The 27,337-nt window shown below is 32.9% G+C and overlaps 1 protein-coding gene across 5 annotated transcripts in view; it reads right to left on the reverse strand.

Annotated features, from left to right (window-relative positions):
- The window catches only part of LOC149081815 (uncharacterized), a 58,533-nt gene that overhangs the window by 7,852 nt on the left and 23,344 nt on the right, over positions 1–27,337 (reverse strand). The window contains exons 8-21 of one of the 5 annotated variants that reach the window (XM_089235589.1): positions 25,763–25,946; positions 23,522–23,592; positions 21,141–21,278; positions 13,025–13,285; positions 12,784–12,924; positions 11,893–12,135; positions 11,659–11,799; positions 10,769–11,011; positions 10,558–10,668; positions 5,866–5,967; positions 5,287–5,571; positions 5,001–5,141; positions 2,968–3,067; positions 1,646–1,811 (exon numbers count right to left, since the gene is read on the reverse strand). In XM_089235589.1, the coding sequence (XP_089091715.1) occupies positions 1,646–1,811; positions 2,968–3,067; positions 5,001–5,141; positions 5,287–5,571; positions 5,866–5,967; positions 10,558–10,668; positions 10,769–11,011; positions 11,659–11,799; positions 11,893–12,135; positions 12,784–12,924; positions 13,025–13,285; positions 21,141–21,278; positions 23,522–23,592; positions 25,763–25,946 (2,327 nt within the window). The remainder of the gene's footprint in view (positions 1–1,645; positions 1,812–2,967; positions 3,068–5,000; positions 5,142–5,286; positions 5,572–5,865; positions 5,968–10,557; positions 10,669–10,768; positions 11,012–11,658; positions 11,800–11,892; positions 12,136–12,783; positions 12,925–13,024; positions 13,286–21,140; positions 21,279–23,521; positions 23,593–25,762; positions 25,947–27,337) is intronic. The other 4 variants (XM_089235591.1, XM_089235590.1, XM_089235593.1 and 1 more) reach the window with 4 other exon arrangements.

Here is a 27,337-nt window from a genome sequence, read left to right on the forward strand (position 1 = left end):
AGACTTTGCTCCCCCCCCAAAAGCTTACTGTTTTTTTTTCTAACTTTCATCATATTGATTATAAATATTTTAAACAATAGGCTCCAACGATCTCATTTTGGCAACTTTCTACGAAGAGGAACTGAAACATATAAAGCAAAAATAACAAAAACTCTGGCCAGGGATCCATATTAAAATAGATATGAAGGTTTCAACAACTGACTGATGTGAGAAGATGAATTCAGGAAAGAAAATTCAACTGCCACAGTGGGGAATCAACTTCTCACAATCTGGGTGAGTGTGTTAGACCACAATGCTACAAAGGCAACAAACCTCTTTCTTAAGAGCTTGGGTGTGCTGAACAGGACTGTAGATGGACTGTCAGCCCAAAGCTCACAATTGCTGGCACTACCACCAGATGGCGACTTATCTGATGATGTCACTGCTATTCATGTGAAGGTTTCAATAACTGGCTAATGCTAAGGTGAATTAAGGGAAGAAAATTCAACTGCCTCTGAGGGAAACAGGACAGATATTTCATGAGAAATTTTCATTTGAAAAAATATCAGTGTTGTCAAAATTAATAATGAAGAGTATAAAAAAATTTCACTCCTCCTAAATTTTGAGGGGACATTTTTGTAAAAAGGGGTTTTTTGGTTGGGGAAAAATAAATTCAGATTATCATGTATGTCAATGGTGTAAACATTTATATTTTGAACACTATATATATATATATATATGCACATTTCCTTTTTAAAGTCTCATTATAGGCTTATATTTTTTTTGAGTCATCTATTTCTTTGACATGACATTTTTTTAGTGAAAGGGGCCATTGAAGTATTACATAAGCATATTTCAGCCATTTTTGACCCCCCCCCCGTGTCAGCAGCTTAGAATATTTCATATCTTCAAAAAGGGGTGGTTAATGATATAAGCAATCTTCAACCCCCCCCCCCCCCCCCCCGTCATCAAAAGTCAGCAAATCCGAAACCCCCTCTCCCCCAATGCTGACGTTATAGTTGAATGACCCCCAAATACATTTTAATTCCCTGCAGTTTCGCTGTAGGTTTTTTTTCTGAACAAAAGCAGTTTTTAAGCAATATGGGAAAAATTGACCATTTTCCGACAATTGACTTTTTAGAGACATCCCACATTTTCAATCTAAATTCCTCATATCATGATTAATGATGGATGGGTAAGGTTAAAAAGTAGGTACGTAAGCCAATGTATGGGGGGAAGGGGATTAACCAAGTAGCTGAAAGCCCTGTGCAATCAAATTGGAGCCTTGAAATGACTAAAACCTGCACTATGGTGTCTTTTTCACCATGTTTATTGCCTCGTTTATACACAGATATTAAAAAAAAATTCAGCATAAAATTTGAAGGAATATTTTTCCCACTTAAAGAAATTCTGAGATAAAATTTTATTTTTATACATGAAATACGTGTCAAGATGCATATTTATACTGGTGTAGATAAATTATTATGATTAAAAGTGATATACAACTTCAGAAAATTTTCAGAGACTTTGCTTTGATAGCCCATTTGAAATTGATTATTTTTGTATCTAGAACATTAATTAATGAGAAGATTACTAGAGTCAGGCAATCATACTACTATCAAGTGCAAGAATAAAATTAACAAATATCAATCATGTTATGGTTCACCTTTGAGGCCAGCTTCATGCAAAACCCTTAGAAGGGCATCAATTTGTGCCCTAAATGTATGGCATGATGACAACAATTTCTGATAAGATTGCCTTGAGATACCAGCCATATGTATGTACTTCTTCAGACGTTGAATTCTCTTATAATAAGCAGATTTCATCAGCTCCTGCATCAACATGAAAACGATAACAGAAACATAAAATTAGGTACAATAAGCACTTGATTTCATGGACTAAAGATTTAACAAACAAAATTTCACTGCTTCTTTTTTTTATTCTTGAAGTAAAATCATTAATGGATGTTTCATTTAGATTATTATAACTGTTACGATTTCAAAAAACACTGATGGCTCTGTCATGGCTGATAAAAGCAGTAATTTTTTTAAAAATTACAATGATTGTATTGGGAAGAAAAATTTGATTCAGGGAAACAACATAAAACAACAACATCTTGAGCGGCGGCCGCAATGAGTTGCAGGCCAAGCACCGCCCTGTACTCTATTACAAGGGGCAAGCATGCATACTAGTTCCCTCACCCAGAATTTGCTTCAGAATAGTTAAATGAAAGTAAAGGAAAAATTTGGCTTCTCATTTGTGTGGTCCCTCGAATACCAGAAACTTTGAAAAAAATTTCTTAATAAAAATAACCTCATTATACATCATCTTTACAGGATAAGTGATGATAGTTCACCAAATAAGTTATGTTTCAAGTATTAATAAGTTATCTGGCATCATTAAGTATAGCAAAATAATTCTAGAACAAAAAAAACAACCAGAAAAATTTACTTCAAAAGAGGGACATATGGTCACGCACATTTTTCATGGTAAGCAATGATGTGCGGCTTTCTTATGAAAAAAAAATCAGGTTTATCTCGAGGTCCCCTTCACTGTAACCCTGTCAGCCTCCTGCCAGGGTCACCATTAGGGACGGCATATGAGGCTTCATACCCAGGCAGCAGATAAGCTAGAGCCATCCCTAGTTAACATGAATTGCGAAGTATTGAATCAGGGTTTTCCAACTCTGAGATGCAAATGCACACACAAGCTGATCTCCTATTTAAAAAAGTCTCTCCACAAATAACCTGTCATTTTTTTGCTTTTAAATTCGAAAGATGTATGGCAGTACTACTTGAACACATAGCAAGCATACCTCAGTAATAAACTTCAGATTCGGTGTGTACACATACACTGCACATTCTGACATGCGGCAGTTCATTAGGCGTTCCTCAGTGGAATATTTTGGAGAACCCATGCAATTTAATAGCATCAGATCAAAGACTTGTTTTGTTTTCACTTAAATCAAAACATGTAAAATTTGCTCACTTTTTGTGTTCTTTTTTTTCGTTTATATTGCTTGACATGTTCCTTGATGTCAAATTCACTTTCCTCACTTTCAGAAGCAGAAGACAACACATCATCCTCACTTAATTATATATATGAAAATAAAGAAATTAACAAAATTACAATATAAACAGAGATGTATCCCAAACTTAAAATTAAAAATCAAAGACATGCTAAAGAGATTGCCAGCTTCAACCACACTGAGCTCAGATAAGCATGATTTGCTATTATAGTCCATCCCAAGCATAGCTTGCGCAGACACATTCTATATCATATAAGTTATCTTCGTTGCAATGTATCTATATTTCACTCACTACTTTTCTGGCCAATAGATGGTTGCACTGCACATTAGGTGAAAATGACTATTTTTTTTTGTGTTAGCGTATTTTCCTGCATATAATCTGTAATTTTATTAGTTAAAAAAAAAACCAAATGATTTCTTTTGCTGATTATGTACTGCTGGGTCTTATCTGAAGGTTCTTTTTCTAATAGATAAAACAGTAATAAATATTTGCAAAATTATTTTGTAAAACAATATATATATAATTTGAAGATTCGTATAAAGTATGTACAGATACAATTTTTTGGCATTTTCCTATGAAAAAGTGACAAACACCTTCTATTCCTTAAGAGCTCATTATCAATGAATGAAATTTTCACATACTTATTATCAATTTATACATTGCACGGACTATATAATGATATTTTCCACCAAAGTGCCGAAATCTGCATTTGCGAATTATAAGCAGGAAATTACTGTAGTTAAAACTTAAAGCTTCTTGCAGGGCTACCAATCAAAAAAAACTAAAAACAGTAGGATGGGGAGGGTACCCCCCAGACAATATAATCATAGCATAATAAAAAAAATCCCTAAAAGATTTTTTGAAAAATTTTTAAATAACTTTTTTTTTTCATAGCACTATTTCTGTGTCCTGTAAGATTGGCTCGAGCCAAAGCAAAATCACAGAAATTACTTGGTTACAAAAACAATACTTTGCCAAAATAGGGTATATTAGCAACCACAGATAATTCTTTTCTGTCTCTCTTCACAATATAATTATATTACAATCTTTTTTTAGAGTCTTCAAGAGTGCAGAGTTGGTCAACTGTCCTTGACAATGCATACAGCAAATTATGAAAACATGAAGTTTAGTCACACAGTAAGTATTTTAAGAATGACGCTCTTTCGAGAAAACTTCCAAAAGCACAGTGCAAAATGTGTAAATTACAAGGTCCGATATAAATAAGTCAAGGTGGACCAGATGGTTTTTGTCCATCCCTTTTTTCAAAGGGATTTGTTTTCATTTTACTTTTCAATGTCAGTGTAATTGTTTTCAACAAATAAAGCACTTTCATTTCTAGCTCTTGGCTGAGCATTGTAAATATTGTTTATGCTTCTGCATGCCCTAAAAATACAGAAGACAATTGAATGTAATCGGGTATCATCACAGTCACAAAACTTAGAATAGGCGTATGCACCCAACTGCTTTGTTAAGCAAACTGTTTTTTCACCTATACACAAAATGTGCACCATAATTTTGAATGATGAATGTTAGTTACTGTCCAAGACCATGAAGTAGTAAATACAAAATTACATTTTTTTTCAACCAGGCAGAAGTTTTTAATGACTACTCTACTTGTTGAACCCTCAAACTAAGCAAATGAAAAATGAATAAACCACCAAAAGGTCCACATACACCACCAAAGGTCCCCCAAATAACGATACAGTTTCTGCCTTGGCAAAATCATTAATTGTAATCTACTTACTACATTTGTATTATTCGGCATTATATCAATGATTCCCTCTTCATTTAAAATACAAATTTTATACAAATTTTTATTATTTATTTTTTTTTTGTGATAATACAAATTTTGTTGATAGGTTTTGGCAAAAAGTACGACAAAAACTAGAAAGTAGGACATTTTACCAAAAAGTAGGAAAAGTAAGATGAGTGGGAGCCCTGTTCTTGTTATCTTCATGAAATAAAGCAAGAATATCAAACTAAAATAGTCACCTTGTTTCCACTTTTGCCGTTTTTTTCGTACTAGAATTACTTTTAGGTGGTCTCCCTCTTCCTTTTTTTGTTTTCTGTGATTTATTCTCCTTTGCAACATCTCCATTTTCAGAATCTCCTTCGTCATTGGATGAATAGCTCCTTGTGATAATAAATTGTGAAAAAAAAAATCACAGAAATAAATTAATCGTAAAAATAACAATTATACTATTATACTTTCACCACTCTATTGTAATCATGTTGTGTTGCAACAGTTCATAGTGGATATAAAATGAAAAACTCTTACTTTGCACTCATATTTGTTGATTTTTTTGGACTGCTCAAACTTTTGGGTCTTCCTCTTTTCCTTTCTCCATTTTCACTTTGTTTTTTTGGTTTAGAGTCTCCATCATTACTTTCAGCAGATGACTCTGATACAGAAAATTTTCTTGGACTCCTGGAACTCTTCTTGGAAGGCCTTCCCCTTTTCTCTTTTAACTCAGATGGTTTTTTTTCTTTCCCAGCATATGAATCATCATCACTTCCATCAGAATATTCAGACAGTGATTTCTTTTTTTTTGGTGAATCACGCCTGTGTGGGAAATGAAATAATAAATGAATATGATAATCTAAGATTAATAAGAATCTAAGATTAACAAGAATCTACGATTAATAAGAATCTACGATTAACAAGAATCTACGATTAATAAGAATCTAAGATTAACAAGAATCTAAGATTAACAAGAATCTAAGATTAACAAGAATCTACGATTAACAAGAATCTACGATTAATAAGAATCTAAGATAAGTGACAATTCATGATTAACATAAAATATTCCAACATTGTAGCATAACAAGAGTGTAAAAAATACAATAAATACTGGACCTAATTTTTTTTGAATTGCAAGTACTATCTTTTCTTTCCTTTATATCATTTTCTTCGTCACTTTCAACAGATGATTTTGTTTCCTCATCCAATGAACGATTCCTTCAAAATAAAAGAAATAAAAAAATCAAATGAAACAGATATATATCATATACACAAATTTATCAAGAGTTTAACATTTATAATGTGTTGAATCAAAAGTAAAATTAAATTTTCATCTTTTTTTCACTTGCATGGATTTTTTTGGGCTACATGAAGGACTCTTTCGAGGTCGTCCCCTTTTTCTCAGTCCACTGTCATTTTGTTTTTTCATTTTGGAATTTCCATCATCTGCTTCAGCAGAAGATTTGCTTGGATTGTTTGAACTTTCCTTGGGAGGTCTTCCCCTTTTCTCTTTTGACTCAGACGATTTCTTTTTGTTCACAGCATATGAATCATCATCACTTTCATCAGAATATGAATCATTATCACTTTCATCAGAATATGAATCATCATCGCTTTCATCAGAATACGAATCATCGCTTTCATCAGCATATGAATCATCACTCTTATCAGAACATGAATCGTCATCACTTCTAATAAATAAATGAATCATCACTTCCATCAACATACTGAGAGAATGATTTCTCATCTTTTAAAATAATATTTACTGAAATATGAATCACCAATGAGCTCACCCCAGCAACAATGAACTTCAGAAATCTTGTCATCCCTCACTCAATTTTGATAATTTTTGTCGCACTATGGTCATTTTCTGCAAATGAGGGGTATTTAGAATGGGACCTAAATTTATTGCCGATTCCGAACGGCAGCCTTTTTTTATACTCACTAAGAGGTTGATGCACAAACTCCTTGATGTGGGACTGCCAGCGGTAGCAAACTTTTTCTGCAGTCATGTTGCAGTTTCTATTGTATCGTCGTGTTAGAAAACTTTTCTGACAAGGACGAAGAGAGTATCGAACTCGTGACACCTATAAACATTCTTTGGTACTTTATGTGAGTATTTTATTGACCTGTGCTACCATGTCCTGCCTCACCCCAAAACTTGTGATGAGTCTCCCCAAAGATAAGTGACAACTCATAGTGATAGTCCTCCAACCACGAGATGAGACTTGGCCATTACTATTGAACCACACATGCACCTTGTCTATATTCTCTGTGGAACTTCTAACAAATTGATACATGTTGGAATGTATGTGTAGGAAACCCGACGTGAAGTTTGTTTCTGTGTAATGATTAATATGTGTAGTGCTCCCATCTGCCATCACTTTTTCTAACTATGAGTGAAGTGTAATGATTAAATAACTGTAGTGTAGGCTTGTTGCTCTCTGTGGTGAGACATTTAACAAGAAGATTGGCTTGTATTTGTGCCTCAAAGAAAACCAACTTCAGCCAACCACCACTATGGCGACTGTGGGGTTTGAACCAGGATTGTCAAATTTGCTCCCCGGGTAGATACCCATTCCCCCCCGGCTGGGTTTTTTTTGGGGGAAAATGTTTTTTTTTTTAGAGAATATTGTTTGTTTTCGAAGAAAATGTGTTGCTTTCAGGTTAAAATTTTAGTTTGAGCTTAGTTTATGTATTCCAAAAATTGCTGCATAGCGCAGTGTTTAGAATATGTATATTTTGAAATATTTTTTAATGATTTTTTAGGAACAAAAATGTGATAATAATTTCTTGGAATCACAAACACCCTTTTTTTTAATTCTTCTACCTTTTTTATGTAAGCATTTAGGTATGAGATTCACATATTAAAATATGTTACAAGAAATCGCAAACCGAAAATTGTAACCATGGACCTTAACAAATATACCTGATATATGTGATAAGCATACCTACAGAAATTTATTTATAATTCACAATAATTTTTCACACACACACACAAATCCTTGTATAAATAAATTGAAGCATCTGTGAAGAAATAAACCAATGTATGTAAACTGAATTTTCATTCAAAAAATATTTACATGTTTTTGCATTACTTTTTTTTATAAGTTTTATACAGGTACATCAGACTTTCATAACTGAAATATCAAGAGACAAAAATAACATTATCTCATAATGAAAAGAAAATAACTGTGGGATTCTTGAATTGAACATTGGCAATGAACATCTTCAATTGAAACAGAACAAAAAGTATAGCTTTTTCTATGAAAATAACACCTAAGCGGAAAATAAGCCTTAGCTTTAATTTTCAAGATGCTCATCATATAAGCCCGACCCAGAAAATTTGTCTGTTAAAATCGTCAGCCAGATGAAGGCATTCTGTAGGTCTGTTGCTATACATGACAGGTTTCTTGTATAAAGTGATATTAATATATAATAATGTTATTGACATTTATGTTTAATGGTAATTCAAGTTATTCTGTAGTTTTATGTTCCCAAAAATGGCTAATTTGGACAAGTGGAAACACCTCCCAGAGTAATGAATCCTCAGAATGACTTATCTCCTCCTCTTAGCCAGATCATTTTTTAATTATCACTGCTCCTTTAAAAATATTTCAGAATTTAATTTAATGAAGTAGGGATATTCTTTAACAGTGGGGGCTCGGCAGGCCAGGTCGATAAGATGCTCGCCTAAAGTACCAAAGGATGTTTAGAGGTGTCGCGAGTTCGATACCGGTTCGTCCTTGTCAGAAAACTTTCCTGACAGGGGTACAACAAAAAAACGGCGACTTGACCCCAGCAAAAAATTGCTACCGCAGGGAGTCCCCCATCGAGGGGTTAGCGTACCAACCTCTCGATGAGTATAAAAAACAAGCCTGCGGAATCGGCAATAAACTGTAGGTCCCGGTCTAATTAGCCCTCGTGTGCAAAAAATGACCGTGGTGCGACAAAAATGATCAAATGATCAATTTAACAGTGAGAAATTTAAGAAAAAGAGAAGCATGAGACTTCAGCTCCTGAAAGTTTGGGTTCGATTTAAAAAAAGACCATGGTTCTGGTTACATAGCTAAAAGGTTTTATTTTTGACGTATCAGGACACTTTTGGATACATTTTCTATGGGGTTTGAAAAATTTAATGAAAAAAAAAAATTCAGGCACCATTCTGATTTCTCACAATTTTCATTATCTTCAAATTCATTTATTTTACCACAAACAATCTTCTTGCTACAGTTCTGCATATAACTCAAGGTTCAGATACAATTACACAGAAGTTGGTGTGTTTGTGTGTGAACAATTATTCCCTTACTTATAGTATGGTCAATTTTATTGATCAAATACATAGTTTAACATTCACCAAAAATGCATATTTAGACATAATATATAAAGGCTGTACATTAGGGTGGGTCGAAAAAACATATTTTATTCGCAAATCGCTATAGTGCAGAAAAGTAGCCTCCTTTAATAAAAAGAAAAATGATGCAAAAAAATTTAAAATCTATTGACATCTTCCGGTCATGCATCGTACTTGAAGTTTATGAAAATTGACAAAATTGAACATTTTTCTTAAATTTTTTTAATATTACTTAAAATTTGACGATCGATATGCAAAAGTTTCTTATGCTTATGTTATGGTTCAATAAAGTAAAATAAATTAAAACATAATTGATGTTTCAATGTTTATCGGTCGCACAATGTGTTCGAAAAAATAGAATTGACCAAATTTTTGCAAGTTTCATTGTGCAGATCTTCACATGCTTTGTCAGAACAAAATGACCCAGAATTTACCATGAAGAGGTGGCTGCACATCGAGTTCCACCTACACTCTATCCAATCAACCATCCAAAGTAGGAGAGTGTGTGTAATTTACATTATAGTTACTAAAACTGACTAGGATTTACTGGTTTACAGTTTCTTCTATTGTTTCTTTTCCAAGTGTTCACGTTAAAGTATAACTTTTGCACAATGAAACTTGCAAAAATTTGGTCAATTCCAGTTTTTGAAGACACATTGCGCGACAGATAAACATTGAAATATCAATGATGTTTTAATTTATTTTACTTTATTCAACCATAAAATAAGCATAACAAACTTTTGCACGTCGATTTTCACATTTTAAGTAATATTAAAAAATTAAGAAAAATGTTCAATTTTCATAATCTTCAAGTACTATGCACGACTGGAAGATATCAACTGATCTTAAAATTTTTTATGTTGTTTTTCTTCTTATAAAAAGAGGCAACTTTTCTGCACTTTAGCAATTTGAAAATAAAACTTCATTTTTTTTCAACCCACTCTGTTGTACATGCATGTTTAAGTTAGATTTTGAAGTTGTGGAAAAAGGAAATTCAATTTTCCTCCCATTTTGCCCAAAAATCCCACCTGGGCTGTAAGTGAACAATTATTCTCTTATTTTATTATTCCCAATTTTATTCATCAAATACATAGTTTAACATGCACTAAAATATATATATTTAAGCATAATGTAAGATGTACACATGTTTAAATTAGATATTTTGTGGTTATGGAAAAAGAAAATTCAATTTTCCCCATTTTGCGCAAAAAAATCCGGGTTTTTTAGAAAAACCAACCCGGGCTGGGTTTTTTACAACCCTGGTTTGAACCCGGGTCCCTCACGATGCGAGTCTGTCACTATGACTACTTGACCAAATGAGACTTGGTTACGGACACTGGATGATTCTATTCCTTTCTAGAAAGACAAGCCACCCATGAAAGCTCAGTCCAGATTTGAAAAATTTTGGGAACCACTGCAGTACGAGTATGGAAAAAAAAAGAAGAAACCTTTACCTAATTTTTTTTGGACTATAAGTAGTGTCTTTTTTTTTCTTCCTATCATTTTCCTCATCACTTTCGACAGATGGTTCAGATGATTTTGTCTCCTCATCCCACGAACGATTCCTATAAAACATATTGAATAAAGCATACCACAAATCACAAATTTAGTATTAGTACAACATTTCTGCAATATGTTGAATCAAAAGTAAAATTGAATTTCCACCTTTTTTTCCTTTGTGTGGATTTTTTTGGGCTACACGAAGGACTCTTTCGAGGTCGTCCTCTTTTTCTCAGTCCATTTTCATTTTCCTCTTCCATTTTGGAATTTCCATCATCTACTTTAGTGGATGACACAGAAGATTTTCCTGGACTACTAGAACCCTTTTTGGGAGGCCTTCCCCTCTTCTCTTTTGGCTCAGATGCTTTCTTTTCTTTCACATCATACGAATCATAATTATCACCACTTCTATCAAAAATGAGTCACACATTCATTAAAAAAATTTATCATCAGTTTCATCAAAACACAGAGTTCTTTTTTTTTTATAATGAATATTTTTTAACCAAAAAATGGAAATATTAAATGCCATAAATTAAGGATGTGGTGTTGGATGTCTTTGGACTATTTTTCTCTTACTATGTTTTTTTTAATGTTGTTATCAAAGTTGTATTTCACAACTACAATTGGGCAACACAGAATTAAGTGGTATACTCTTCCAACGTTTTATTTAGTAATCCATAATTCTTGCAACAGGATTACAAAGACATTGCTTGTGCTTCTTCTGAATATCAAAGAAATATTTTTAACTAAAATCTGGTGACATGGAGTTGTGTGATATAAATTAACTTCCATGCTTTAACACTTGCTCTGATTTCTTTTGCTCTCACTTTATTTGTAATGCAATGTTCTTGATACTTTATATTTTATTAAATAATATTACTGAGAATGTAATTATTTACTGAACTTGTCCCAGCACCAATCGGCAGTATCCCTCATCACACATCCAAATCAGCACACAAGTAAAATAACAATTCATTATCTCATAATAAAAATTTCATTCCCTACATTGCAGTATTGTATGATTCTAAAAAAAAAAAATACAAGAAATTTTGTACCTAATTTTTCTTGGACTGAAAGAACTGCTCCTAGTGGATCTTCCTATATTAATTTGATCTTTTCTTGCTTCCATATCATTTTCCTCATCACTTTCGACAGATGGTTCAGATGATTTTGTCTCCTCATCCCACGAACGATTCCTATAAAACATATTGAATAAAACAAATCACAAATTTAGTATTAGTACAACATTTCTGCAATATGTTGAATCAAAAGTAAAATTGAATTTCCACCTTTTTTTCCTTTGTGTGGATTTTTTTGGGCTACATGAAGGACTCTTTCGAGGTCGTCCTCTTTTTCTCAGTCCATTTTCATTTTCCTCTTCCATTTTGGAATTTCCATCATCTACTTTAGTGGATGACACAGAAGATTTTCCTGGACTACTAGAACCCTTTTTGGGAGGCCTTCCCCTCTTCTCTTTTGGCTCAGATGCTTTCTTTTCTTTCACATCATACGAATAATAATTATCACCACTTCTATCAAAAATGAGTCATCACATTCATCAAAAACATTTATCATCAGTTTCATCAAAACACAGAGTTCTTTCTTTTATAATGAATATTTTTTAACCAAAAAATGGAAATATTAAATGCCATAAATTAAGGATGTGGTGTTGGATGTCTTTGGACTATTTTTCTCTTACTATGTTTTTTTTAATGTTGTTATCAAAGTTGTATTTCACAACTACAATTGGGCAACACAGAATTAAGTGGTATACTCTTCCAACGTTTTATTTAGTAATCCATAATTCTTGCAACAGGATTACAAAGACATTGCTTGTGCTTCTTCTGAATATCAAAGAAATATTTTTTAACTAAAATCTGGTGACATGGAGTTGTGTGATATAAATTAACTTCCATGCTTTAACACTTGCTTTGATTTCTTTTGCTCTCACTTTATTTGTAATGCAATGTTCTTGATACTTTATATTTTATTAAATAATATTACTGAGAATGTAATTATTTACTGAACTTGTCCCAGCACCAATCGGCAGTATCCCTCATCACACATCCAAATCAGCACACAAGTAAAATAACAATTCATTATCTCATAATAAAAATTTCATTCCCTACATTGCAGTATTGTATGATTCTAAAAAAAAATAAATACAAGAAATTTTGTACCTAATTTTTCTTGGACTGAAAGAACTGCTCCTAGTGGATCTTCCTATATTAATTTGACCTTTTTTCGCTTCCATATCATTTTCTTCATCACTTTCAACAGATGATTTAGATGATTTCGTCTCCTCATCCCATGAATGATTCCTTTGAAACATATTCAAATGAAACACACACCACATCATAATTTAGCATTGGTATAATATATTTGCAATGTGTTCAATTAAAAGTAAAATTAAATTTCCACCTTTTTTTCACTTGCATGGATTTTTTTGGGCTACATGAAGGACTTTTTTGAGGTCGTCCTCTTTTTTTCAGTCCACTTTCATTTTGCTTTTTCATTTTGGAATTTCCATCATCATCTTTAGAACTTTTTTTGAGAGGCCTTCCCCTCTTTTTTTTCGGCTGAGATTCTTTCTTTTCCTTCGGATCGTATGAATCACTGTCACTTCTATCAGAATATGAATCGTCATCACTTCCATCAGAATAAGAATCATCATCAGCACTTCTATCAAAAAATGAATCTCATCATAATCACTTCTAGCAAAAAAATGAATCATCACTTCAATCAAAATACTTTTTGATTTCTTTTTTACCCATTTCCTGTGCAAAAAAATGAAAATTATAAATGCCATAAATTGAAGATGTGGAGCTGCATGTCTTTATGCTATTTTTTTTTTTTTTTAAATCTTGTCTTTTTTAAATGGTGATAGCAAAGCAACATTTTGTAACTATAATTTAGCAATGCAGAGTCAAATTGTGCACTATACAGGAACCTACCTGCTTTGACATCTTCTATGTTTTATTTGCAATGACAAAAAAAAGGAAACCAATATTTCATAACTACAATCTGGTGACATAGAGTTAAATGTTACACTTTTTATTAGCCTTTATAATTCAATACCCGCTCTGATGTTTTATTTGTAATCCATTGTTTTCGTTACTATGTTTTTTTAAATAATATTGTTAAAAAAATATGAATCATTCATCACGAACTCATCCTAATGCCAATGAGCCATCTATCTCTCATTACAATTCCTTCCCAAAAATAAAGGACAATTTAAAATTATAATAAAATGTTATTTCTCACAGATTTATGTGATTTTATCTCATCCCATGAACAATTCCTTCAAAACATATTCAAATGAAACACATGACAACAAATTTAGTATTATTTTAACTTTTTTTTTTTGAAAATCGAATCCCACATAGAAATCTTTGGTTTGAAGAGCAAATTAGGATAAAGAAGATAAAATACAAATATATCTATGTATATGAGTTGTCACAGGATAATTATACTCGTACTGGCAACCAATCAATGAAATTCATGATCATAGTTGAAACAAATTTTACAGTCATATAAGAATGCAAAACAATAATAATAAAGATTATAACATAGAACAGCAATTTTAAGCAAGTTAAGTAAAGTTACTACATAGTCCAATAATCTATTATTTAAAAGTAATCTTTAATGTTAGTAATTGAAGTAATGTATAGCACCTTTTTAAATTTAGAATATGAAGCTATATTTGTTAATTTGTATGATAAGGCTTTGTAAATTTTGGGAGCTAAATAAAGAGAGACAGTTTTTTAAATCTCTATTTTCTATGTGAAGGGATTTCGAAGATTTCACCATGTCACCCTAAAGAAATGAAATCTGTGTAGAAATTGTAAAATTTGCAATATGTTGAACTAAATATATATATTTTCACCTAATCATATCAAATTTTCACCTTTTTTTAACTTGTTCAGAATTTTTTGCGCTAGAAGTAGGAATCTTTCGAGGTCACCCTCTTTTTCTTAAATGTTCATCACCTAAGCAGCTCATTTAGATACATTTGAAAATGTAGTATACATGTGTATAGGAAAAATTTAACATAAAAGAATGTAATTACCATTATTTTGTAATAGAGAGAATGAAACCTCCCCACCAATGATGACCAATAGGACCATGTAAATGTGATTGTTATTAGGAAAGTAACCACCGTGAAGAGATTCAGTATTTCTAAAAAAATAAATGAAAAATGTTCTGATTTCGTCTGAAAACGCATTACAAAGTTGTGGTTATTCATTTGTCTTTATATTTGATTTTGTCAATATTGCGTTAATATCAGGCAAAGGATTTTTACTCTTCCATGATTTTAATCCTGAAAATATATCTCATAGAATATTTGACCAACATCACGATACCATAGCTGCCAACTTTGGAGAATGAGAATTCAGGAGGCTTTTGCGCGGATCCAAATTCTGTACAAAAATAAATGTGAAAGAGATTTTTTAAAACATTTCAAGGATTTTTCAGTGAAAGGAAAATTTTAGAGATATTTTCCTGCTGCAAAAACTGTGATACCGTGCGAGCTACTGCCAATCATGGCAAATCAGTAAGTTAAAGTCCTTGGGTTCAAAAACCAAAAACCAAATCTTGCAAACCAAAAAAATCTCCATTGGGCCCGAAACAGGACATATGGATAAAGCAGATACACATGATTATGCCAATTTTGGATTTGGAAAGGCCGGATTGACGCTTGATGATTGGCTAACTTTGTTTCCTCCCCAAAAATGAAATTTTTTGGTGATTTGATGAAATGGTGACAATTTACAAAATGCTTATAAAGCAGCTGTTTTTTCTTTTTTTGGGTAAATTCTTGGGGAATAATTTTTTCCCAAGGATTTAATTTTATGTAGGGATTTTTTACAATCATGGGCGAAACTCGAGAGACATAAGAATTTTTCAGGAGTCCAGGAGATAGAGTAGAAATTCAAGAGCCTCCCGGAAAATCTGGGATACTTGGCAACTATGTGTCACCATAACATGCGAAGACTCCCCGTTGTTTGTCAGTCTCATAAATAGAGATGGGACAAATATTCGGCTACTATTTGGTATTTGGTCTATTTGACCCTTTTGCCAAATATTTGGTTCGGCCGAATAATGCTTAGGTATTTGGTCGAATACCTGCGTGAATCCAAACGCAACAAACTAATTTCGAAAAACCACATTAATTTGAATTTTTCACGTAAATTAAAAATTTGTTGATTATACATTATTGTGTGGTGTATATCCCTTCCTGCAAAAGAGGCTATGCCAGGGTGAATTTCTAGGATAATGAAAACATGAAACTGAGAATAGAATCCTACTGCAATAAAGTGGAAGTGAGCATGAATTACACAAGTACATTAACTGAAGGATGTACCTAGACAAGAAACATATTAAGCTACTGAAAGAGGCAAAATAAGAAAATAATTAGTAAATTTTATGATACACAGACGAGCCAACTTTTGAAGTCCAGAGATCCGGAGATTCTCCCGAGAGGGGTACCCCCCCCCCCCGACACGCATAGACTCTATCAAAAAAAGGTTCATAAAAAAAAATTTTTTTTTTTTAATAAATTAAGAAAAAGTTACATTCTCCTTCCCCCCTTTTACCTTTACCTTTTTGATCAGGTGTAGCATTGTGACAAGTGTTGAAAAAAAATGATTCTTTTTTAGTAATATTAAAATACACTACAGTAAAACTTGGTTAATTCAAATTTTGGATAATTCAAACTTTTATGAATGCCCCTTGAGTTTTTTGTCTAATGTTAAAATTTATTGTTCAATTTGAATGTTTTGAATAATTCGAAGTTGGAGGGGGAAAAATTATGATTTTTATATCTGCAAATTTAGTTTGAAAAATTCTGAAAGAAATCACACAGACCTTGTTTTATTTCACCAAGTTGTTAAACAACAAATTTTCAAAACAAAAGTTTTAAATATTTTGTTTTTCTCTATTCTTTCTATGATAATTTAATGCCCATTTTGATATTGTTCATTGAGAATGTGTACCACTTGATACCAATTATGTTGTTCAACCTATGGATCAAGGTGTACCATTCAAAATCTGAATGTTTTTATAGCCAAAGTACAAATAATAATACATTAATGAAAGTGTATTTCATTGATAGCATAAGAATGACACACACACAAGCAAAATTTGGAAAACAAATTCATAACCGATGACCATAAATTGTTTCCATAAATAAGGCTTTAAGCATAGCCAAGAAATTCTGCAGTGATGTTGATTTCAGAGCAGTAGCTAAGATCAATTATTATAATTGATGGACAACAAAATTTCAAAAATTTTCTTCTACCAAGATGAAAATAACCATTTCCTAATTAATTCAGTGTGCTGAATACGTATATGATAAAGAAAAAGGTGAATGGCTTCGATTGTTTTGTAATGTGTACGCATTATTGAGGAAAAATGTGTACGTATATGTAAATATTACATTGCTTAACAAAAAAATATTTTTTTCACATTCTTAAGGAAATGTTAATGGTTTTAGGGTATATTGGGGCTGCTGATTCTGGCATTGGTTTTGTCAGATTGCGTCTAGTTTTTGAAATAAATTGAAAATCAAATTTTAATGGTAATACATAAGCAGCATATAAATCTCAATGTTCAGAGTATGCATTATTCAAAAAAATAGAGCCAATTTGGCAAAACCAATGCTAGATTCGGAATTAGCACCCTAATATCCCCCTAAATCACTGAATTATCTTTGGCAATTATTTACGGCAATGTGAGCCGCTGTGGTGGCTGAGTGGTCATAGTGAAGGACTCACATCGCAAGGTCCCAGGTTCAAACCCCACCATTGCCACAGTGGTGGTCGACTGAAGTTGGCTTTCTGAGGTTCCCACCTTGAAGGTGTGAATGCGAGCTGATCTCCCAGTAATAAAGTCTCACCACAGAGAGCAACAGGCCTACAAAGAGCACAAATATTCAAAATTACACTTCACATCTGAAATATAGATGGCAGCACTGAAAAATCAGACATGACTCCAGATACGCACTCAGACTTAGGTACACACACTTACACTTCCAGCACCACTCATTAGGTAGTAAATTGCCCGTGGTGATAGACCTGAGTTGTGCTCGGTTTGAAAAAAAAAAAAAGTTTCATTGTGATTCGTAAATTGCTTATAGTCTTATGATTGAACTTTAATTTTCAAACTATCTCAAAACTAGAGCCAATCTGAGAAAACCAATGCCAGATTCAGAATCAGCGCCGTAAAATCATTCTAAAATCACTGAAATATCTGATAATCAGTGTTGACCCCCAGTGTTTATAAAAAATAAAAATTTGGGAAACAGTTTCATAACTGATGAGAAAATTTTAATAATTGATAACTATTCCTCTCCCCATGTGAATGTTGATAATTAAGTCATGATTTGCACCTTTTTTACAGGTCAGGTCAAGGATATAAATTAATTGGATAATTCAAATTTTGGATAAATCACTTTTTTCCAGTGACTTTGGATTTTGAATTAACCAAGTTTGACTGTATATAATCATTAAATTTGATTGTCAGTATAATGACAATAAACATTTTTCAATTACCACAGTTTTTAATATTTATTTAAATAATAAATTGCATAATTGAAATTCAATATCAGTTAAAATAGCCAATAATTTCATTTTCAATTAAAAACAGATTTTATTTATGATTTTGATGAATTTTAAAGAAATCAATATTTGGTATTCGGTGAAATCACTATTCGTGCCATCCCTAATAATAAATGCACAATGTCATTTCCACCCACTGCAAGGATTACTTGCCATCTTTGTGATTGAAATCCAATCTCGCAACCATTGATTAACGTTTAGGGATTCCTTTACGGGTTCTGTACCATAAAGGAATTTTGTCCATCATTAAATAAACTTTTTTCTGTCAGCAAAAGTTATGATTTTCTTCTCCTGTCATGTGATATAGTGGACTTGATGCTAGTATGCATGCAAATTTCATAGTGTTCTGACTCTTGTCTTCTGAATCATTTTCCAATACAATCACAGCAACTTCAAAATTGCTTCTTATAAATTTCAAACTCACTGTATTACCACCTGGATGGCAACCATATTAGAACCAACAATGTTTTAAAAACATAATATAATTATAATAAGCTTAATGAAGCATCAACTAGAATTCTATTTGAAGCAGCAAAAGAAACAGTAGCTGTGAAATTTTGTTAGCTAAATCTGAAGTCTGAAAATTTTGAAGGTCAAGAGCATACTATATGATGATGAAATGATAGCAAGTTTTACTGTATTTTTATTCCTGTCATTTTTTTCTAGACTGCAACAGCCCCACTTAGGTCTTCGTCTTTATTTGGGTATGAGGGAATTTTTATGGACCCACCATGAATTTTGTGAACCATCGTCACTCAGGGCCGTCTTTAGAGCATCATGGGACCACAGGCCAAGTGATTTTTTTGAGATCCCACCTGGCAAATTCTCAAAAATTTTAACTGTTTCTCATTTTTGTGAGGCCCATATTCTCTTGAGCTCCTTGGGTCTATGTGTTGAGACGGCACTGCCATCACTTTCACCAAATGACTGAGACAATGACCTAGATAATGACCTAACCTCTATAAAGCACCAAGAAGCACTATAAAAGAAAAATAATAAAAACTGACCGAAAACTGAGATTATAAACTTTATACTTGGATGGAGACTTGATAGGAAGATTAGAAACTGAATTTCTATTTTACAGTAAGATACATAACCCAGCTGTAGGTCGCACCCCCCCCCCCCATGTGATTTGGTCAGCTCATTTCTCTGTCCCATACATGCAGATAAAAGATAACTCTGTTCAGTTTGATGCCATGAGTCTTGCATTGAAAACATTCAAGTCTGTGCTCGGTTCCTTTTTTGCATTCCCTCAGCATAATCTTTCATTTTACATAAAATATGTCAAGAGCTTTCTGAAAGAGAAATAGGCGTGTATGTGTGTGTAGAGTGATTTTGAGGTAGACATAAATTAATTGGGTTCAAGTGACAGACATTCTGATGATATTGGCATTTTAAAATTCAGTTCACAATGAAGCTGTGTTATGTTAGCATGTGCAGCCATATTTTCCGACATTTGTTGTAAACATATTGTTCCGGTCTGTAGGCGATAGATGGCTCTCAGAAATATCGAAATCAGTTGATACCAGTTTCGGTTAAACGGAAAAAGGTCCGATTGATGGAGGGTTAGAAGAACATTCTAGAAAGCCTTTCCCCTCCAGACAGTGGTCCAACCCCTCCGTAAGGTGGCGCTGCCGACTAGGAAACTGTAAGATAGAATTTTGTGGAATGTTCTTTTTCTCGAAGTTTCTCCGGGGTTATAAATATTGCAGCGCTCACAAGATGGCAGGCTCAAGGAGATTTTAGAGAGATTCGATGAGCAGTCAGTCATGATTTAACTTTGTGAGAAAGTTGTTAGCTCTCTGATTAGCTTGTAAATACGTGCAAATTGCTGTTCTGTAAATAAATCTGTGTTTGTCCGTCGAACAGCTTCTTGTTTTGCAATCCCAAAGTCTTGTGGAAAATTATCCGGGACAATATATATAACAAACTCATCAGGATTTAAACAATGCCCATTTAGGATTTCATTTGAATGATATAAAAAGGGGGGGGGCAGTGAAATTTCATCCATTTATCTAGATAGGAGAGGTTTTTCTCTTTTTTTTTTGTGGTTCAAGTTGCTCATTTTCATTAGTCGTATATGAATTATCATCATTCTCACTCAATATCTCTGATAGTGATTTTTGAACTTGTAAACTCCTCCAAGGATGATGTCATGTACCACCATCCATACAAAGATTTCAACAGCTAGCTTATGGGAAGATTCATCTTTGCTAGCTGTTGAAACCTTCGTATGATAAACTCCTGCAAAAATACTTCTAAGGAAATTCACACATCAAGTGCTGTTGATTTCAACATCTTATGAATAATTTCAAATTAAAATTGTATTTTACACAAGTTATTGAAGAACAGCTGTCACTAAAAATCCCCAAAAGTGTAAAATTCAGATTCATCCAGTTTTTTTTAAAATAACAGAGATGATGTGGAAAAAGTCCTTGACTAGTTTATTAGTGAAAGAACAGTTTTAGATACTTATTTTTTGCTTTGGTACTTACAGTTCTGAAGGGGAAATATAAAAGAGTGAGGTGGGGTCAGAAAAAAAAGTTTCTTCCCCTTCTGGTAGGATTAAACTAGAAATTTTTGACTTATTTTCATATACACCACTCATACTGAGAACTGCAGCAGAATCCAGAAGGTTGAGTGAAATGGAGTTAAATTAATATTTCCTTGCTTGTTCACAGATGACAAATAGAATATCTTGATTTTAGATAAAATTCTGAACTATCTGAATATAAAATTCTGAATTGTTTAGAACAGTTTCGTGTAATAGCTGTAAATTTTCTTCAAGCTATCAAATTGTTTATGAACAATGGTTCATAAGCTCAAAATCAGCCCTTTTCCTTCAGGCCAGCTGTGAAAGATCATGTTCTCATATGTTAACATGTTAGAAAAGAATTAGAAAATAGAATAAACTTTACTTTGTAACAGTAGTTTTTCCTGGACTCTTGGGATCTCTTCCTTTATTCTTAGGTTCAGGTTGGGGATCATCAATCACATCTGATTCATTATCACTTTCACTTGATAACTTACATTTGTTCTTTTTATAAGGTGAAAGCCTACAAAAATATTTAAAGGAAGAACACACATTATGTGTTTTGAAATTTCAGCATCATATAACAGTGAAATAAAAACAATATTTCAAAGGTAAAACAAAAGTTTCACCTCTTTAATCCTTAGAGAATTTGCTGTCCCGAATTAACTACTGGTCAAAAAGACAAAGCAATGGACCATTTATTACTGGGTGCTCAGAACAGCCATAAAGTAGCATCTGAGAAAAGCCTTGAAGATCATGAGATGTGAAATAGTGCTTAAGAGTAGAGAAAATTTCTTACATCAAGAGTAGCTGATTTTTTACCATTCAGCAAGATCTAAGGTGGTAGAAAAAAGTTTAAGGACAACTGAAAAATTGCCATACATCAAAGACATGTGAATGTAAATACATAAAAATCTTAGAGTGATAATTACAAATAGGACTAAACAATTACTAAAAGTTAAAAAAATTTTGATGAGTGCTACACTGTTTCAGAAAAAAATTCGTGAATTTATAGGTAAAGGTCAAAACTTAGAAAAAATTACAAGGACATTGTGAAAATTATGCACAAAATCATTTTAATAATCAAGAAAAAAAAAAATCACCCTTCTCCATAATCTTTATCATTCTGGATGTCATCAATTGAGATAAGTCACAAATAACTTGCTGTGGAACTTTCAAGCCTGTTTCATTGCTGTCATAAGAGCATGTTTATTTTCATACTGTGTATCATTTCTATACACCTCTTATTTCAAAATGCCAACCCACATGTTCTCTACAGGACTCAGATCAGGGCTTTTGGCTGGCCAGTCAACAAGTTCCACTGAATTGGTTTCAAACCAAGACATTGTAAACTTTGAAACATGTACAGAAGCACTGTCCTGTTGAAACAAATACTGTCTAGAAGAGGTGCCTCAAGAAGGAGTTTCTGACAGAATTTCTTGATATGCCTCTGAGTTCATTTTGCAGCTTATGAAAATGATTGGAATTTTTCCTTGGGATGCAAAAAACCTCCCCAAACCATCACTGATTCACCTCCGAATTGGTGTTCCAAAAATACAACTCTGTCACAGCATAGGTCATGGCAGTGATATTTAAAACCATCTATCAGGCCCATAAAAATTGAACTTCTTCTCACATCAGAGAAAACATTATCATTCCACTTGGCACCGAAAGATATGTGCTTTTTGGCAAATTGAACTCACTTTTGCCTGTGCCGTTTTATATGGAGAAGTTTGCACTTCATATTTACATACTGGATATTAAATTCTTATTGTTTTTTTACACAGTTCGACTTCTGCAAGGCAAGTTGTATTCCTTCTGAATTACACCAGAGGATTTTTTCTTATTGTGGATAATCAACCTTTTCTGACGAATAGTGAGAAGGAAGTCTAACTGTGTGAGCTTTCAGTCCATCATTCCAGGGATCCTTTATGAAATTAGAAACAACACTTTCTGATCATTAAATTCTCGAGATTTTGTGATCAGACATACCACTTTCTCTGAGAGCAAAGATTTTGCCCTTTTCAATTTCTGATAAATGTATTGCTTTCATCAACTTCACACTTAGAAACAAACCAGATTTCACAGCAAATACCATTTAAGACAGTCTAGTCTCAGTTTCTAAGTCAACATGCAAAATATGCAAATTTCTCTCTCTGATGTCACAAAAAACATGTTTGTGTCTCTTCATACTTTTTTACAGGTTTTGGCCTTTACTATAAATTCAACAATTTTTTCTGAGACAGTGTAGCACCCTATCAATTTCTTTTTTTCACTGGAAAATGTTTCGTTCCACATGTAACTATTCCTTTAAAATTTTCATGTATTTACATGAACAGGTTTTCAAGATATGGTAATTTTTTGGTTGTCCTTAAACTTCTTGCCACCACTTTACATCAACTACTATGTGCTTAAAGACCCCCCCCCCCAACCCTTTTACATTGACGATGATCAGAAGCAAAAAAAAATTTCATAATTTTCTGGTTGCTCCAATACCCAAACCATCCATGCAAGTGACTTTGTCATAATTCTACATACTCAGAAACTGTAAAAAAAAAAATTAAACGCCCTACTGCTCGCAAACTGTCTTACCTGGTAAAGACATACATACAAGTCAGGGGTTTGCATTTGTGTTTCACTAACTAATTTGCATAATAATACAACGGTGTCCCACAGTTTGACAGTATATACATCGATAATAAATCCATAAATTAAGAAAATTAAATAAGAACATATCTTGTGAAAATCACGGTGAATATCACAAACCTTATAATTATAGCTCCTTGACTACTTGAACTGTGAGTTTTATCCTTGTCCTCTGGTGTGTTTTCTTTTGACTGAAATATTGAAAAGTTTTCAATAAGCATTTAAAAATATTCATAAATAATATAAAATATTTTTATGCATTTCTGAAAGAAACTTTTTTTCATCTTAGCAGAAATTTATATAAAAAAAATGTAACTCAATGATATTGTTCTCGAGGCAACTGCAACCATCAAATTTATGTACAGTATATATATATCTTGTTTCCCCCTTTTTATTTATTACAATCATTATCATCTTTTATAATTGTGACAAATTTCTGTCAATATATTTAACTCTACAATGTTGTGATTGGCAGTAAAATCCAAGTTGGCTTATTGGCATTTTTCCCTTTTTTCCTTGCATAATATAGCGCTCCATTAATGAATAAATACATAGATTGTTAAAACAGAAAATAACAATTTCACACAAGATGTGTGAAACCCAAAAAACTGGTTTCCAAACACATGATTTTTCTGCCAATATACATTAAAGAATTATACACCGGAATGTACCTGGGAAGAGTAGAAGCTACATAAGAGCTATACCATACACAAGTTAACATATGGGGGGGGGGGGAATTTTCTGAAAAATCAGGGAAAGTTGATCAGACAAGTAAGTTTGAAACTGTGTGTGTGATTAAAGCATGTTTTTTTTACCTTTCATCAAAATTATTGAACACAATAAACAAGTATTCCAATGGAAATATTTTAAAACAACAAAAACTAAAAACAGGTCATTCAAGTAAAGGCCCATTTACACGAGGCAAGTGCTTTAGTTGGTACCTTAATTTTAACTTACCGATTCTTCTTGAAAGTGTCCACACGATAAGTGGTAAGTAGACGCTCATTGGATAATTTTTACAGAGGTAAACGCAGTTAGCACATGCGCGCTTCAGTCTACTCAAATCCACAGAGAGAGAGAGAAGCAACACGCAGGAGAATAATAGTAATAATTTATTTATCTGGCCTTCACACACACACAGAGAAGTGTTTTTTTTAAAGCTCATGCTTTCGTAACGATGGATGAAGATGATCAGGTAGAACTTACGAATACTGTAATCAGAGCCACATTATATGATATTTTTTTTAAAGAATATAAATTTATTCACTTTCACTTACCCAAGAGGGGAAAAAAGAATACACAACACATTATAAACTTATGTAAGTCATCGAGAAGAAATATAAGATTTCTATATTTCTCCTCTAAGTTGTAAATATTGATTATATGATATTTTAATTGAAGTTAAAGAGGAGATAAATTATGAATTATGTAAGCCGAAAATATGGGAGAAGATTCTTGGCATTTGTAGGAAATTCTAAGGGTTAAAAAATAATAAAAATTCATTAAACATAAAAATTATTTCCAAATTTTCGAAATTATTATTTTTTAATTTAATCTATAGAGATGATATCTTTATGTTAAATATTTGATCATGTGTTTTTACAACAGATGGCAGCAAATTTGTTCTGGACGAGAGAAATATTTGAAATTCCCCTCCAGCTTTTAATATATAAATCTTCCACACCCGATATATTGTATATTTTTGAATCTTCAATTTTTTTCAACTCCTGACATCACGTCGACAGAATATTCCATAGCTTTTTACAACATCGGATAATTTTTAGCTTGTTTGTTAAGGTAATTTTCATTTCTATAGTTCAACAAATATTCATGGCGAAGATATTTTTCAACAAACTTGAAGGTTGTGTCCCCTGGCCACCTCACTATCCAATATTTCCTATGAATTCTAGCGTAACTTCAGGAGACGACGGAACATGAACAGGTTCACGCTTGAGATCAAAATAAACCCCTCTGTGGGAGAGAAATCACTTGTGCACTTGCCAACTAAAGCCGTGTAAACGGCCCTTATCATTTGCATACATTGTATCGTACTTGGAAACTTAAAATTAAGTTGCCTCGTGTAAACGGGCCTTAAGATTGTTTTCATGATTAAACAATAATTGTCATTCATTCCTGTAACAGAAATTTGCAGACATTTAAACCAAAAAAAACCACTTCAATGCTTAACAAACATTAAAAGTAAATAAAAAAGAAAACATAATGAAAGAAAACGTAGGAGATAAAGTTAGTGACATTTTTGTAATCAAGTGAAAGCTGGAGTGAAGTATGGCAATTGGCAGTTTGTGACACTAGCAATCAAAATACAGACCTTTCATAAAGTGAAGCTGAGTATATAAGTACCTTTTTAGAAGGATTTGATTTATAGGGGCTAGATAGCAGTCTTTTCCTGGATGTACTGTTTGCTGATTCGACATTCTTATTGGAGGAAATGGTACTCAAAGGAAAGTCATCTCCGTCGGAATCGATATTAGAAGAAATGGTACTCAGAGGTAAATCATCTTCATCGACATCAGATAAGCCTTTCCTTAAAAAACGGATAAGGGCGGTAGATAAGTAGGAAAAAGATTAATACATTAGAGTAATATTATGTTGTACATTCTTTAGTCAGGTATACAGTGAAGCCTCCATAATAGACAATCCTAGTTGGAGAACACCTCCCGTTAATAGAAACTTTCAAAGTCTGTGAAACAGGGCCTCGATATATTTTGCTATATATTAATGGAAACCTTCTCCCATTAGCAGACAAAACTTTCTGTCCCATGGTATCTATTATCAAAAAGTGCCACTGTATGTACATATGTGCTGTATATTTTAAAAGTGTCAAACTTTTCTGGAACCTCCCCCAGCTCCCAAAATCTGTAGGCAAACTACTACTTCGTCAAACACCAACTCTGGTTATATCGCTATACTGCATTTTACTGCCATTAATGAGATGGGTTGGAAAGGAAGGCACTGTCTTTCAGTGATCGCCTCAAGCTCGTTTGGGAAAATATCTTTACTATATCCTCCCTCGGATTCGAACCTGGGACCGTGACAGCAACCTTCACGGTGGTAGACGAGCATCTTACCACCACGCCACTCGGGCGCAGTGTAGGCAAACTGTCTCTGAGATTCTTAAATAGTGATGCATGTTCTGATTCGATCAAAATAGCGCTCCTACTTTCTTAGAGGGGACAGCCTCATTACTTGAAAGCTTTCAACAAAAATCATCATTGTATATAAAAAAATGTCTCATTTTTGATGATTTACAGTGAGTACAGTCATTTTGATGATTTACAGTGAGTACAGTCATTTTGAAGATTTACAGTGAGTACAGTCATTTTGATGATTTACTTTAAAAGCAATCAGGATTTATCAATACAATACAAGAGGTTTGATCAAAGTTTGCTACATTTTTTCACTATTCAGCGGCTGGCTGATTTCTTAGATTTATTCATTGAATATTCAAAAACTATTGGATCTCACTTACTACTACTGCTAAATCATACATGAAACTTGTATAACTTTTTCTCTGGAATTCCTGAATGTGGAAAAGCAGGACAGTAACAAGGAGCCATGGTCATTCCTATTAAGAGGGGGTATTTTTGTTGCCGCCTAACACTGTAAAAGTCTATGATTTTATAGCATCTATAATTTCACTTTTTTTTTTTAATTAGTGTTCAATTTTCTTTATTTAAAGAATTGTAGGTAACCATGTCCTGTTAAATATATATAGTACAGTGGAACTTTGGTTCAAGAGCGATTCGGTAAACAAGCAAAAAAATGAATAAACAAATTTTGACTCGGTCAATGAGTGACGATTCGCGTTACGAGCAAAGATTTTGAGTTTTGTTCATCTGAGCTGATGATTTTTTGCTTCTGCTTACACACGTATTATGGAATTATGGTGGTGATAATATTCTCCCCTAAAGTCTT

Source organism: Pholcus phalangioides, unplaced genomic scaffold, assembly GCF_987345545.1.
Source record: "Pholcus phalangioides strain wild (caught in Gottingen) unplaced genomic scaffold, Ppha-v1.0 ptg000009l_1, whole genome shotgun sequence".
In the NCBI taxonomy this organism is placed as follows: Eukaryota; Metazoa; Arthropoda; class Arachnida; order Araneae; family Pholcidae; genus Pholcus; species Pholcus phalangioides.